Here is a 12,667-nt window from a genome sequence, read left to right as displayed (position 1 = left end):
AGGGGAGGAGGGAGTTGAGGAAGAAGCTCAAAATTTATCTGTCTCGATTCTTTTGTTAAGAGAGAAAGGGAGGGAGGGAGAGAGAGAGAGAATGAGAATGAATCTCTGTCACGCTGTTTGCATATCTTGTAGTAATAATGTAGCCTTCCTTAAAGAACTGACACATTCAGATAAAATACAAATTTAAAATGAAAAAAGAACAGCCATGTTTTTTTCTGCATATCAAACAGTTCAGTGTCATGGAGCTTTATTTAATAGATTAATCATCGTGTAGCCTATTTTCTATATTACTTTGTCTTTAGTTCTATTATATAATGACTCCCAATGCTTGTTACTGCCATCCAGCTTGCTTTGAATAAATTAATAGTCATGAGCAATGTTAAAAATAGATCACGTCAAAACGGATAAAAATATGTAAAGATTATGATACGTTAAATGGTATGGAATACCAATAATCGTTTTTAGAAGGGTTTGTAATCATTCAATTTATATATAATGGCTTGAATAATACTGTTTGGTAGTAGATCATAAAGCTGGTTCAGTTGACCATAGCTGCATATGTAGATATATTAACTTTAAATATCCTGTCCTGCATTTATGATGTTACATCTGACGTTTTGCTACCTTATATTTTTTAGGAGACATTACCCAGAAGGGCTATGAGAAGAAAAGGGCGAAATTGTTGGCTCCATATTTCCCACAGACTCAAGGTAGGCCTTTTGAGATGCTGTTAAGAACATTATTAGTCAGGAATTTTTGACATCAACACACAGTGGTAAGTCAAATGGGCTGCTGAATGCCCAGATACAGGCAGCAAGCTACGTAGATGCTCCTACACAAAAGGTGCTAGGTTTTGACCTTCCTCGCCAGCATTGGTCAACTCTGAACAGGATCCGTACCCAACATGGTGTCTGCCAGGATTCATTGTATAAATGGAGTTTTGTCTCTATCCCTCAGTGTGACTGTGGTGCTCCTCGACAAAATATCCATCCCATTGTGTCCAAATGTCCATCAAGAGCTTACACCAGCCCTATGTCTGATTTTTTTTCAACATAGATCACCCTGTCCTTGAATGGCTGGGTTGATTGGACATTAACATTTGAACCATTATAAGTCCATGTATTTGCCATAGGCTAAATAAATAAATAAAGTCAGGATTAAGGCCATAGGCATCCATTATAAGTCATAAGGATGTTAAAAAATGGTGTGTTATGACATCACTGCATACTTGATTATTTAGATATTTATTTTATTAAATTTACATGCCTGCCCAACTCTATGATAACCCTGGATAGTGTACAAAGAAAACAGTAAGAAAATACGGATTTAAAAGCCAAAAACGTCTGGGAAAAACCATTCTAAAAAGTAAAATACAGTCAACCCATCACTCACTCCAATCCAACGACTAGGGGAAGACATAACTTTTCAGGGCTCTTTTAAATACAGTAAGGATGGGAGCCAGACAAATCTTGGGAGTTGGTGTTCCATAGGGCATATTCTGCAAAGAAAAGTCACACTTCCTGGGTCCCATAAGATAATAATGACCTTGGAACATTCCCATTCTGCCCAGTTATACTGACTAGGAAGATACTTTAGAAAACAGGCTGCCTTTGAAATAATCACACACTCTATATTATGGATAATAAACAGAATTGTACCATTAATTGCATCTCTTAAAGTCTAGTTTATTGCAGCTCACAAATCAAGGCTGCTACATGGATATGCTATGACATGCCAATAATTAATTATGCAGCTGCATTCTGGACTAGCTGCAGCTTTATTCAAGGACAGCCTCAGATAGAAAGCAGTGCAAAAATCCATGCATGAGGTGACCAAACCACAAGTGAATGTCTGAAAAACTTTCTGATTCAGATAGAGGTAAAATTGATTCACAAGAATGAAGCTTTACAAAGACTTTGTTAGCCACAGTTGCCATTGCTCCTCACATCTGTGTGTTCCAAGAAGACTCTCACACTGTGCAGCCCTAAAGGGGGAAATGCTATGCCCGTGATGGCTAACCTATGGCACGCATGCTGGAAGTGGCATGCAGAGCCACTTCTGCCGTCACACGAGAGATTGCCTGGAAGAGCCCCACTGCGCATGCACGCCATCTACCAGCCAGCTGATTGTCGGGTATCTGCCGTGCATGCATGGGAGAGATGCACGCATGGGAGATGCACGCGCATGCGCAGAGGCATGTAGCATGCAGGTGTGTTTGTATGCGCAGAGGTGTGCGGGGGGAGGTGTAAGGTGCGGGTGCGGGTGCAGGTGGTTGCGCACGCATGCACGGGGTGGGGGAGTCATGCGTGGATTGCATCATGGGTGCAGGCATGCAAGTACATGTACGTGAGCACGTGCATGCTCACGCACTTTTGGCACGCAACGTGGAAAAGGTTAGCCATCACTGTGCTATCCTATTTAGGATGAAAGATGAAGTGTCCCTGGTTCCCGGGAGCGTCTAAAAGTACTATTCACTCTTGTCAAATTTGAGCTTGAATCTGTTTTTCTAGGGCCCCATAGCGTCCAAACACTCAAACAAGACCTTGAGAGCATTGTCTGGGTAGTCTGGAGTTCAGATGTGCAGCTGGGTATTATGCCTGATCCCAAACTGGCCACAACTAGTATTAAACAGAAGAGCATGAGGTAAATCCTTGAGGTACCCTATGCTTTAGGGCATCAGACTTAATCTGTCTCCTCCTGTGAACAGTAACTGACTCAACCACAGAAAAAGGAGAACAACCACAACACTTTACTGCCCATTCCTAATCCCCAGTGGTGGCCAGAAAAAAACTATTGTACTATATGTGTCATAGTTCCTCCAAAGATCATCAACAAGTGTGGTTATTGCTGATTGGTGCTATGTCTAGGCCTGAAACCTGACTGAAAGGACTGCAGATAATCAGTTTCCTCCAGGGCCCTCTGTACTCACAGCCTAACGATCTCATCAGCCATCTTTCCTAAAAAGGAAAGGCTGGAGACCAGTGGTGAGATTCAAAATTTTTTACTACCGGTTCTGTGGTCGTGGCTTGGTGGGCATGGTGTGGCTTGGTGGGCGTGGCTTGGTGAGTGTGGCAGGGGAAGGATACTGTAAAATCTCCATTCCCACCCCTCTCCAGGGGGAAGAATACTGTAAAATCCCCATTCTCTCCCCACCCCACTAACCTGCTTTCCAGCTCTGTTCTCCTGGGCAGGGCAACAAAGGAAGGCCCAGCCAATCAGCTGGGACTCGGGAGGCAGAGAATAGATCGGGGTGGGGCCAATCAGAGATGGTATTCTGAACTACTCAAAATTTCCTCTACCGGTTCTCCGAACTACTCAGAATTTCTGCTACCAGTTCTCCAGAACTGGTCAGAACCTGCTGAATGCCACCTCTGCTGGAGACAGGATAAAAATTGTCCAGCACCTTGGGTCCAACAGAGGCCTCTTGAGGAGGGGATGCATCACTGCTTCCTTCAAGACTTCAGGGGACTGTTCCCTTCCACAACAAAACAAATACAATAGTATGGACCAATCACATAGATAGTTAACTCTTCTCATTGTCTTTCAGCCTAATCTATAATAGGGGCTAAGATTATAAAATAATGAATGCAATGTATGCTAAAATACCCTCTTAGAAAAACTTGTATAGAAATGTATGCATGATGTAGTTTTTAAAACAACTACAGTATATAAATTAAAATATAAAAGAAATAAAACCAGTGAGAAATAAAGAAGTATTCTATTCATAGTATTCTAGATGTAATGAAAGATTATTGGTTCTGTTGTCATAACAATAACTATTATAGCTATCAAAAATGAGAAAAAAATAGCAAAAGACCACTTAATAAAAATACTTGAAGCGTTGATACTTTAAAAAAAAAGTCGCAAGAATGTACTGAGGCTATTTGATTTGGAAGGGAATTGGATATACCATACCAGTGTCATACTGCAATTAGCTGTTGGAGATATTTAAATGAAGGAGAGGAAGAGTTGAAGGGACTGAGTGTCAGTACCTTAGAAAAATTAATTTTGCTTTGTTGGCATGTATTTGAGTTGGCAAGTATCATCATTACTTTCATCAACAGAAGAAAGAGCTTTGCGATTTTCATGTTATTTTATGACACAAGGATGTATTTTCAAAATATCTTAGCGAATATATTTCAGGTTAAAAAAAACACCAAACAATAATCCAATTTCTTAAGTTGCTGTCCTCTATGACATTAACAATCTGGGAAATAGCATTAAATTGGACTTTAGCTTGAAAGTAGCCCTTTTCGCTGACTCTAAATAATAACAAAGCTCCTTAAAAAAGGAAATTTAAGGTTTATGCTTCTTGATGCTGAGACAGTTTGATTCTGAAACTTGTAAAAGAAAAAAAAAGAGGTTATATGGAAGATTCTTCATTAAAATAATTGGGGCAGATACAATGAAACCCAAAATTTTAGGGATATATGCATAGAGGTAAGGATTGCATGTTGCTTTCCGTGGGAATTGGGTGTGTCTGACCTACCCCCGTTAGTGCCTGAAGGTACTGAGAATAAATTTATTTAGATGAAGCCAGGCTTAAAAAAAAAACCACATGGGGAAAACGAATATATTTATACAGGAATATTATAGTGTCTTAATTCAAATAAATGGAATTATTATTTTTTCTTGTGAAATAAGTAACATCTTTGCTAAATTATGCATACTTGAGGGCTTGGGACCTCCTACACAGGAGGATTGTTCACTTTTCTAAGCTGTACTGTACCTTTCTAGCTCAGTTGGGCTTTTTGCAGGAACATCTGATGGTAAATTGGTTTATTTCAATTGGAACAGATGAAGAATGTAATTCTTAGTTTAGCTTTCAAATCTGTGGTGTTGCTCCTGTCGTCCATAGCTTAAAATAACAAAACATCCGTGTTTTTTTTTTAAAAATATGGATGATGCTTGTGTTCACTTTACTAGAAGAGAGGGCTTTACAGTTTTCAGATAATGCCCAGAAAATGTGTGATGATGATAATTCTTGATTATTTCTACATTCTGTCTTCAAAACTGGGCCAATAAAAATAATATCCAATCCTTTAAGACATAATGCTTTATCTTTAGGACTGGAGTCCTCAAAGATAACTTGGCTTTCTTGAGAGTTAAATTAATATAGCATATTCTGTAAATAATAGTTTTTATTAATCAGTATGTTAAAAATACTGAATTTTCTGTTATTAATTTATACAAAAATGTATTGTAATTTGATATATGTTTTTGATTTGAAAATTTTAGTAACATGGATTTGATTTAAAACCGATCAATTTAAATTATAATATACTCACTAGACAGGTAGATTGTATAACCATTTCTAATAAAAGTATGTTCCTTATTGAAATGGTATATGCTATAAAAGCAATAAGTGGGACTTTTTTCAAACTAATTTTAATAAAACAATAGATTAATAGAACTGTACTAGACTTACGTAGAAATAAATGGATGGATGGGCAGGCTTCCAATTCCAGGTCAGCTAGTTGTTTCTGTTTGGAAAATATTTCTACTATAAAAATGTTAAGTGTTTAGACTATATTAAACCTATTTAATTACACTTTAGCTTTCTTCAACAAATAATAATTTTAAAAATTAAAATCAGGCATATGCATTTTAAAATTATTTTGTATATAAACAATATTCTAGGAGTAAAAATAGGCAATTCAGAAATCAGCAGAATAAATTTAAATTGATCTAATAACCAAACCTTTTTCTGAAATTGCAAAGGAGGCAAATGAATAGAAAAAGTGATGGAGGAAGAAGGAAGAGTTTCAGAAATGAAAAGATAAATCTTGTCTCCTTTACAGATTCTGAATAAAAAGAAAAACACGGATGAACTAAATTCAGTACCCAGCAATATTTTAAATTTATTTTGCCTTTTCGATTTCTTCTAAATTCCTTCACAACTTGGGTGTCTGTAGCATCATCTATGATAAATCTGTATATTAACATTTAATTTGAGAGTTTGTTATAACTTTTACTGCTGTACTGTAATTATTCAGAATACCGTTGCATACTTAAAACTAGCAGCAAATATACTTCCTATTGCTGTGATGGCGAACCTATGCCACGCATGCCACAGGTGGCATGCAGAGCCATTTGTGCCGGCATGCAAGCTGCAGGCAAACTTACCTCACTGCGCATGGGTGCGCCTCACAGCTGATTTTTGACTGGTTTGAGGCCTTTTTCGGCCTCCCAAAGGCTTGTGGAAGGCTTCTGTAGGCTTTGCAGGCCAAAAACTAGGCCCGTTTCATCACTTCCTGTTTTTCCGAAAATACCAAGAATAACGAAACGGGCCTAGTTTTTGGCCTGCAAACTTTGCAGAAGCCTCCAGAAGCCTTCCTCAAGCCTTTGGGAGGCCGAAAAAGGCCTCAAACTGGCTGAAAATCATTTGTGAGGCGCAGTGCAGGTAAGGGGGTGGCGTGGGTGAGTGGGCATTATGCACGCCTGCATAGGGAATGTGGGGGTGGGCAGGCATTGCCTTCTGGGTGCTGGCATGCGAGTGCGATCGTGCAAACGTGCACACAGTTTTTGGCACAGGAGCCCAAAAAGGTTAGCTACCACTGTCCTACTGTATCAGTCCGATATAGAATGCACTTCTTCCTTTTGCAGACATGCAGGCATATATGAATTCATGAGTTCATGTTTTGCCCATCAAAACTCAGGGTAACTCTTTCCCCCTTATAACTATTTGTACATCCAACAATTTCCTTGCAGTATAAACTCTGCTGAGTGCATAGTATGTTGGTTAAAATAACTGAACCATATCGGAGAAATTTATGTTCTTTATGCCAAGATTTTTTTTCCATAAAAAAATCTGAGTATGTTTTTCATCGGTTGCTTCTTGCTGTAGTTTCATAGTTCTATTTTACAATTCTTCAGGTGTATTTCTGCAATTTTAGAGTTTTCTTTATCATCTTGCAAGCTACGGCTAATATCCTGAGTACGTGATGTGGCTGGAAGACTAATGTCCAATAAATCTGAAATGGAACATGTTGGGAAATGATGAGACTGAATGTGGAGCGTATGAATCCACTTAAAGAAAAGCATCAGTGGAATTTAGGTGACTGCCTTATTTAAATAAAACAGGGGCAGCCCATAAAATTTCAGCCTATTTCATATAACTGTGTTCAGCTTATAATGTAATCATAACTATATTTGCTTAAAATGTGATCATTCAAGTAAAAGTAGGAGAAACCTAGCCAAAATGTAGGACTATAGCAAATTGACTATCCAGAAGAAGAATGTATGACACCATGCATACATGTAGTGAAACAGTTATTAGTGAATTTTACCCCATTTTTACAGTATTTCTTGCTACAGTTGTTAAGCGAATCACTGCAGTTGTTAAGTTAGTAACATAGTTGTTAAGTGAATTTGGCTTCCCCATTGATTTTCTTGTCAGAAGGTTGCAGTCACATGATCCTGAGACACTGCAATCTTCATAAATACAAATCAGTTATCAGTCGATTTTTATTACAATCACAGACCAGCAAAAATCAGTTGCCAAGCATCTGGATTTTGATCACATGACCACATGGGGATGCTGCAATGGTCACAAGTATGAAAAACTGTGATAAGACACTTTTTTTCAGTGCCATACCGTAGTAACTTCAAATGGTCACTGAATGAAGTATTGTAAGTCGAGATCTACCTGTATTTACTATAATGGAGATCCTGTATGTTAAGACATACTTCCTTCAGCATTTTCAAAACAAACGCAATTGTCATAGTAAAGTTTCTTTCTGGCCATCAAAAGTTGAACTTGTATGTACTGTGTTTACTTGTTTTACCCATAAGCATAAGAATTACATTACAAATGGCATATCTTTTACATAGTGCTGCGTAAAATAATCTTTTGTGAAGAAATGATACATTTTTTGTAAATATGGTATACCAGAAACATTCTTGGGACTGTAGGAAATTGTTCTGGTCATTTTCTGTTCTTTACTTTTAATTCTGTTTTGTTTTTTACTATTCTGATTGCTTTCTTCTCTGTGTTACATTTATATCCAAACTCTTCCTTCTTGCTCAGATTTATTCCATCACTTCAGATTTTCTATTCATGTGCTCATTTGCAATTTTAGGGAAAAAAAGTTCAGTTATTAGGTCAATTTCATCTCTACTACCAGTAGAATATCCTTTGAAATTGCCCATGACTATATATATAAGATTCTTCATATCATGTACAGCTTCTTTTCAAATCTTTCTCTGCAATTTGCAAGATAATTTGTTTTCTTTTATTCTCATAAAAACAACCAATTTCCTTTTATTGTTACATAGGTCTCTGCTCCAATCTCTGCGGTAAATAATAAATCTGAGTATCTGTTTTCACTGAAACCAGTGCAGGTTAAGCATGTTCAATTACATTGCCATTGTATTACTTTCTCCAATTGTTAGCACCTATTTTAATTTCTATTTTTATTTGCTTTCATTTTTGCATATATAGCACAGGCAGTCATCGACTTACGATCAATAATTGGGGCCAGAATTTCCATTGCAAAATGAAACTATCATAAATCAAGTTATCATGTGACCGGACCTGATTTTACAACCATTTTTATCCCAGTCATTTAAGCAAATCATAGAATTGTTAAGCAAATCACATGGTCATTAAGCAAATCCAGCTTTCCCAGTTGATGTTTTGCTGGAAACCATCTGGAAAGATTGCAAACAGCGTTCATGTGAATGCAGAGTGATGCAACCAGTTGTAAATACAAGCTGGTAGTCAAGCACCTGAGTTGTGATCATGTGACTGCGGGGGTGGTGCAAAACAGTGACAGTTGTGAGGACAGCTTGTAAAACATTTTTTCTGAGGCCATCGGGACTTTGAACTAGGATTCAATGACTGGATATAAGTTGAGAACTAACTGTAGTTGCAGATGTTTTTCTTCTTCACTCTTTGCTTGTAGTAACCCTCCTTATTTCACCTGGGAGAATGTAGTTGATACTGTAGATTACCTTCTCTTTCATATTCCACTTCCTTTCTTTAAATTATTTTTTTTCCTAAACCCAATGTTTCCAGTTTCCTTATAATATTTCCTTTCCTCTGCTATTAATTAATGCCACTGATGTTTACCATTTCCTTGGTTAATAGCAGATGTCCTGGATTCAGATTTATGCTCACCGCAGCTTATTTGCCTTCTTTCTTATTTGTGAAAATGAGAATATTAATAGTTTAGTTAATGTTTTATTAATATAAAAAATCTTAATGTTTTATGCCAGAAATCATTTTTTTAAAAAAATAATGGTTAGCGACCAGCACAGTAAAAAAAACAACAACCTCAGAAGCAATGAACAAAAGCAACGAAGTGCAAGCCACGTGGAAGCTAAAAAAACAAACAGACAAACACACACACACACACAGAAAAGAGGAACATTCAGTGAAATGTAGTAAAACAGCACAAAATAATATAAAAGAAAAATTCAATAAGATAAAAGGGAAAGCCACTGCTGTGCCATCCTAGGGAAATTGTGACAGAGAGAAATGGAGCAAGTAGGAAACTAACTGCTCTCCTGGGGATTTGTTAGGAGGGGGCTAAAGGAACGGCTGCCTTTAAATTGGTGTAGAAAAGGCAGTGGAAAAAGGGCACACAATAAAGTCTCTGGTTCTTTCTGACCAGGGGGATAACCTCTCTGGACAAATGAGGTCCTACTGGCCCTCCCAACTAGTGCTGCTGAGGGCAAGGCATTCAAACAAGCCAAAAAAATGGCTCCACAGGATAAGGTAGCTTGTGGCTTGTGGTTTCCAGTTCAGGACCTCCCCCCCTCAAAAAGTTGGCTTCAGTATTCAAACCTGTCTGGGGTGTGATGTCAAAGACACTTGAAGTGTTTCAGCTGCAGGCTTAGGAGCAGCAGAAAGTAGGTAAAAAGGCCACGATAACGGAAGTCAGTGAATATTTTTTCCCCTTTTATCTTGGTGGGAAGTTACCAAGGAGAATTAATGGGGCCAATGAACGTTTGGAAAACAGGAGTTTAAGCTGGAGAGTTGGCAAATGCAGACATGTTGATTAAAGCATTCAAAACATAGTATGGGAAGCAGAAGAATACTATCTAGATTGAAAAACAGCTAAGGGTTTTGAATCATAGTAGGCACATGTTATGTACCTTACACAGTATTTCGGAAGTACCTTTGAAAAACTTGGTGGTGGCAGGTATGTACCTGCCCCTTTTGAAATGAAAAAAAAAGTCCAAATTGTCTTTGCACTGTTGTTGGCTTTGGCAAGCTCTGTGATTTGAAAAATTATGCTATTTTTTAAAAACAATAATTTTATTATTTCCAATTTGCCACTGATGTTTGCGGTGACCAGATCATCCTCAGAGAAGCATAATTTTGGTCTTAAGAGTAATTGACTGTAAGCCCTTCTTTCTTAGAATTCTTCTAAGGCCCGCAGACAACTCCTGAAAATGCACCTGTGTGAGCAAAAGAAACACTTCATCATTGACATACAACAGAACTGCCAAATACTTGTCACTGGGTTTAGAAGGGGTAGAATTCCATTCTGGCTAAGGTAGCTACTATGAATTCACATAGATATTAAACAGTAAGGAAGCTAAAATACAACCCTTTTTTTTACTCCATGGCAGATTGGAATGTCTCCAGTAGGGTGAACCGTTCTATAGCATTTAATTTGAATGACTTTATCTTGATTTTGTTATAATTTATTGATTATGTGCCATCAAGTCAGTGTTGACTCTCAGCAGTCACAGCTATAGATTTTCTTCAGAATCCTTAAGCTGGTTGTTCAGATCTTCCAAAGGTATAGCAGTCTAATTAAAAAGAGTAATCCCTGGTAAGTAGAAGTGAGAAACACTTCTACTGGAGGCACTATCTTGGAATAGAATTGACAATTTAATTCATTGAAGATAATCTATATCTATAATCTATAAAAGGCAGTATTGCTCGTGTGTGTATTTCTCTCTTAGGAATTATAAAATGGCACATTGATCCATTGTAGATCCATCTGCCCTCCCTAAATTTTGCTTATTCATCAGCCAGGCCATTCTGATGATCCTACCAATCTAATAACTTAGGATACCAAAAACAAAGTATTGTTTTTAATTCTTGTTAGCTGCGCAGTATCATGAATTTCAGAATGCTATTTATTATATATTGAAGTAGTAAAAATACGGTGAAATAGTAAATAAATAAGGAATAAATATATGGAACTTAAGAGCTTTATTTATATAAGAGTTCCCTTTGGTACAAGCAGATCTTTATATTTTTATGAATGAAATATTAATTGTGTGTTTCTACTTAAAAAGTGGTTGGATGTTAAGATAAAACTGAATCATTGTAAACTAGGAAAAAGGGTTAAATGCAAAGGGAGTAAAAAAAACCCCACATGGTTAGGCAGACTTGCAGCAAACAAAACAAACAAGAGGCATTCATTAAGCTTTATGGCTGTTTGAGAGATATTTGTTCTAGACAAAGGACATTGTCATCCTTCAAATGCTGCATTTAAAAGCATGCACTGTTGCTAGCTGGATGTGTTTGTTGATGATTGAGAACAATAAATACAGCAAATATTTTATTTTATTTTATTTATTTGATTTGTCAATTGCTTACAAGATAATAGGTATAAGTATATACATAGTTATGAATACATGAAATGGGTACATATAAGAAAAATAAAACAAACAATAGGACAGGGACGGTAGGCACGTTGGTGCGTTTATGCACAGACCTCTTAGGAAAGGGGTGAGGTCAATAGTAGACAGTCTAAGGCAGGGCACGCCCGGGGCCCGCCGTGGTCGAAGCCCGCCCCTGAAAAAATGCCATTGGTCTGTCCAATGCGGCCCGCCCTGAAAAAAATCGCTGTGCGTGGCGTAATTGCCCTGTGCCGCGTGGCCCCCAAAGCTGCAAAACAGTGCGGAGCGATCTAGGGTAGGAAAGAAAAGAAATTTGCAAAGGCCTCAGCTGGGAGTTCAAATCACCTTCGAGTGCGACCTCTCCGAAGGTGAGTCCCCGCCGATCCCCTTTTTTTTCCGGGCTTCCAGGCTTAAACTTTGCAAAGGCAAAGCTTGCAGGCTGGAGCGCCTTCCCGCCGAGGAGCGGAAGGGTTCCACCCAGCGGGCGGGCGGGCTGCTTGGAGCCACCTAAAGCTAGGCCGCTGCTGGTGGAGCCTTGCCCTGCCTTGGTGCCCCTTTCCCGCTCGGCGGTCCTGCTCGGGCGGCACTTTAAAAGCCTGCTCCAGCACTCGAGCAACTTCCAGCAACTTTCGGCTTCGCTTTAACTCGCAGGTGCTCGCGCCTGGCCCCGAGCCGCACCGCTGGAGGGGAAGCCCAGCGGGCGGGCGGGCTGCTTGGAGGAGGCGACCCGGCGGCGCTCCGGGCTTCCCCTCCGCCGTGCGGCTCGGGCGAGGCGCGAGCGCCCATGAGTTAAAACAAAGCCGAAAGTTGCTGGGAAGTTGCTCGGTTTCCCGGGCTTTCCAAAGGCAAAGTTTGCAGGTTGGAGAGTCTTCCCGCCGAGGAGCTGGAAGGGTTCCGCCCGGCGGGCGGGCGGGCTGCTTGGAGCGGGCTGCCGTGCGGCTCGGGCGAGGCGCAAGCGCCCGCGAGTTAAAACGGCGAAAGTTGCTGGGAAGTTGGTCGGTTTTCCAGGGCTTTGCAAAGGCAAAGTTTGCAAGTTGGAGCATCTTCCCGCCGAGGAGCGGAAGGGTTCCGCCCGATGGGC

The 12,667-nt window shown here is 39.3% G+C and overlaps 1 protein-coding gene across 3 annotated transcripts in view; it reads left to right on the top strand.

Moving 5' to 3' along the window:
• Nucleotides 1-12,667, top strand: part of DIP2B (DIP2 acetate--CoA ligase B (putative)) — a 190,777-nt gene that overhangs the window by 83,323 nt on the left and 94,787 nt on the right. For all 3 annotated transcript variants that reach the window (XM_026679973.2, XM_087956238.1, XM_026679972.2), the window contains exon 2: nucleotides 639-710. In XM_026679973.2, the coding sequence (XP_026535758.1) occupies nucleotides 639-710 (72 nt within the window). The remainder of the gene's footprint in view (nucleotides 1-638; nucleotides 711-12,667) is intronic.

The sequence above is a fragment of the Notechis scutatus genome, chromosome 2, assembly GCF_049901735.1.
Source record: "Notechis scutatus isolate UNSWTSFEM ecotype Mainland chromosome 2, rNotScu1.2, whole genome shotgun sequence".
NCBI lineage: Eukaryota > Metazoa > Chordata > Lepidosauria > Squamata > Elapidae > Notechis > Notechis scutatus.
The sequence above is the reverse complement of the archived record's forward strand: the minus strand, read 5'-3'. Positions and strand labels throughout refer to the sequence as shown.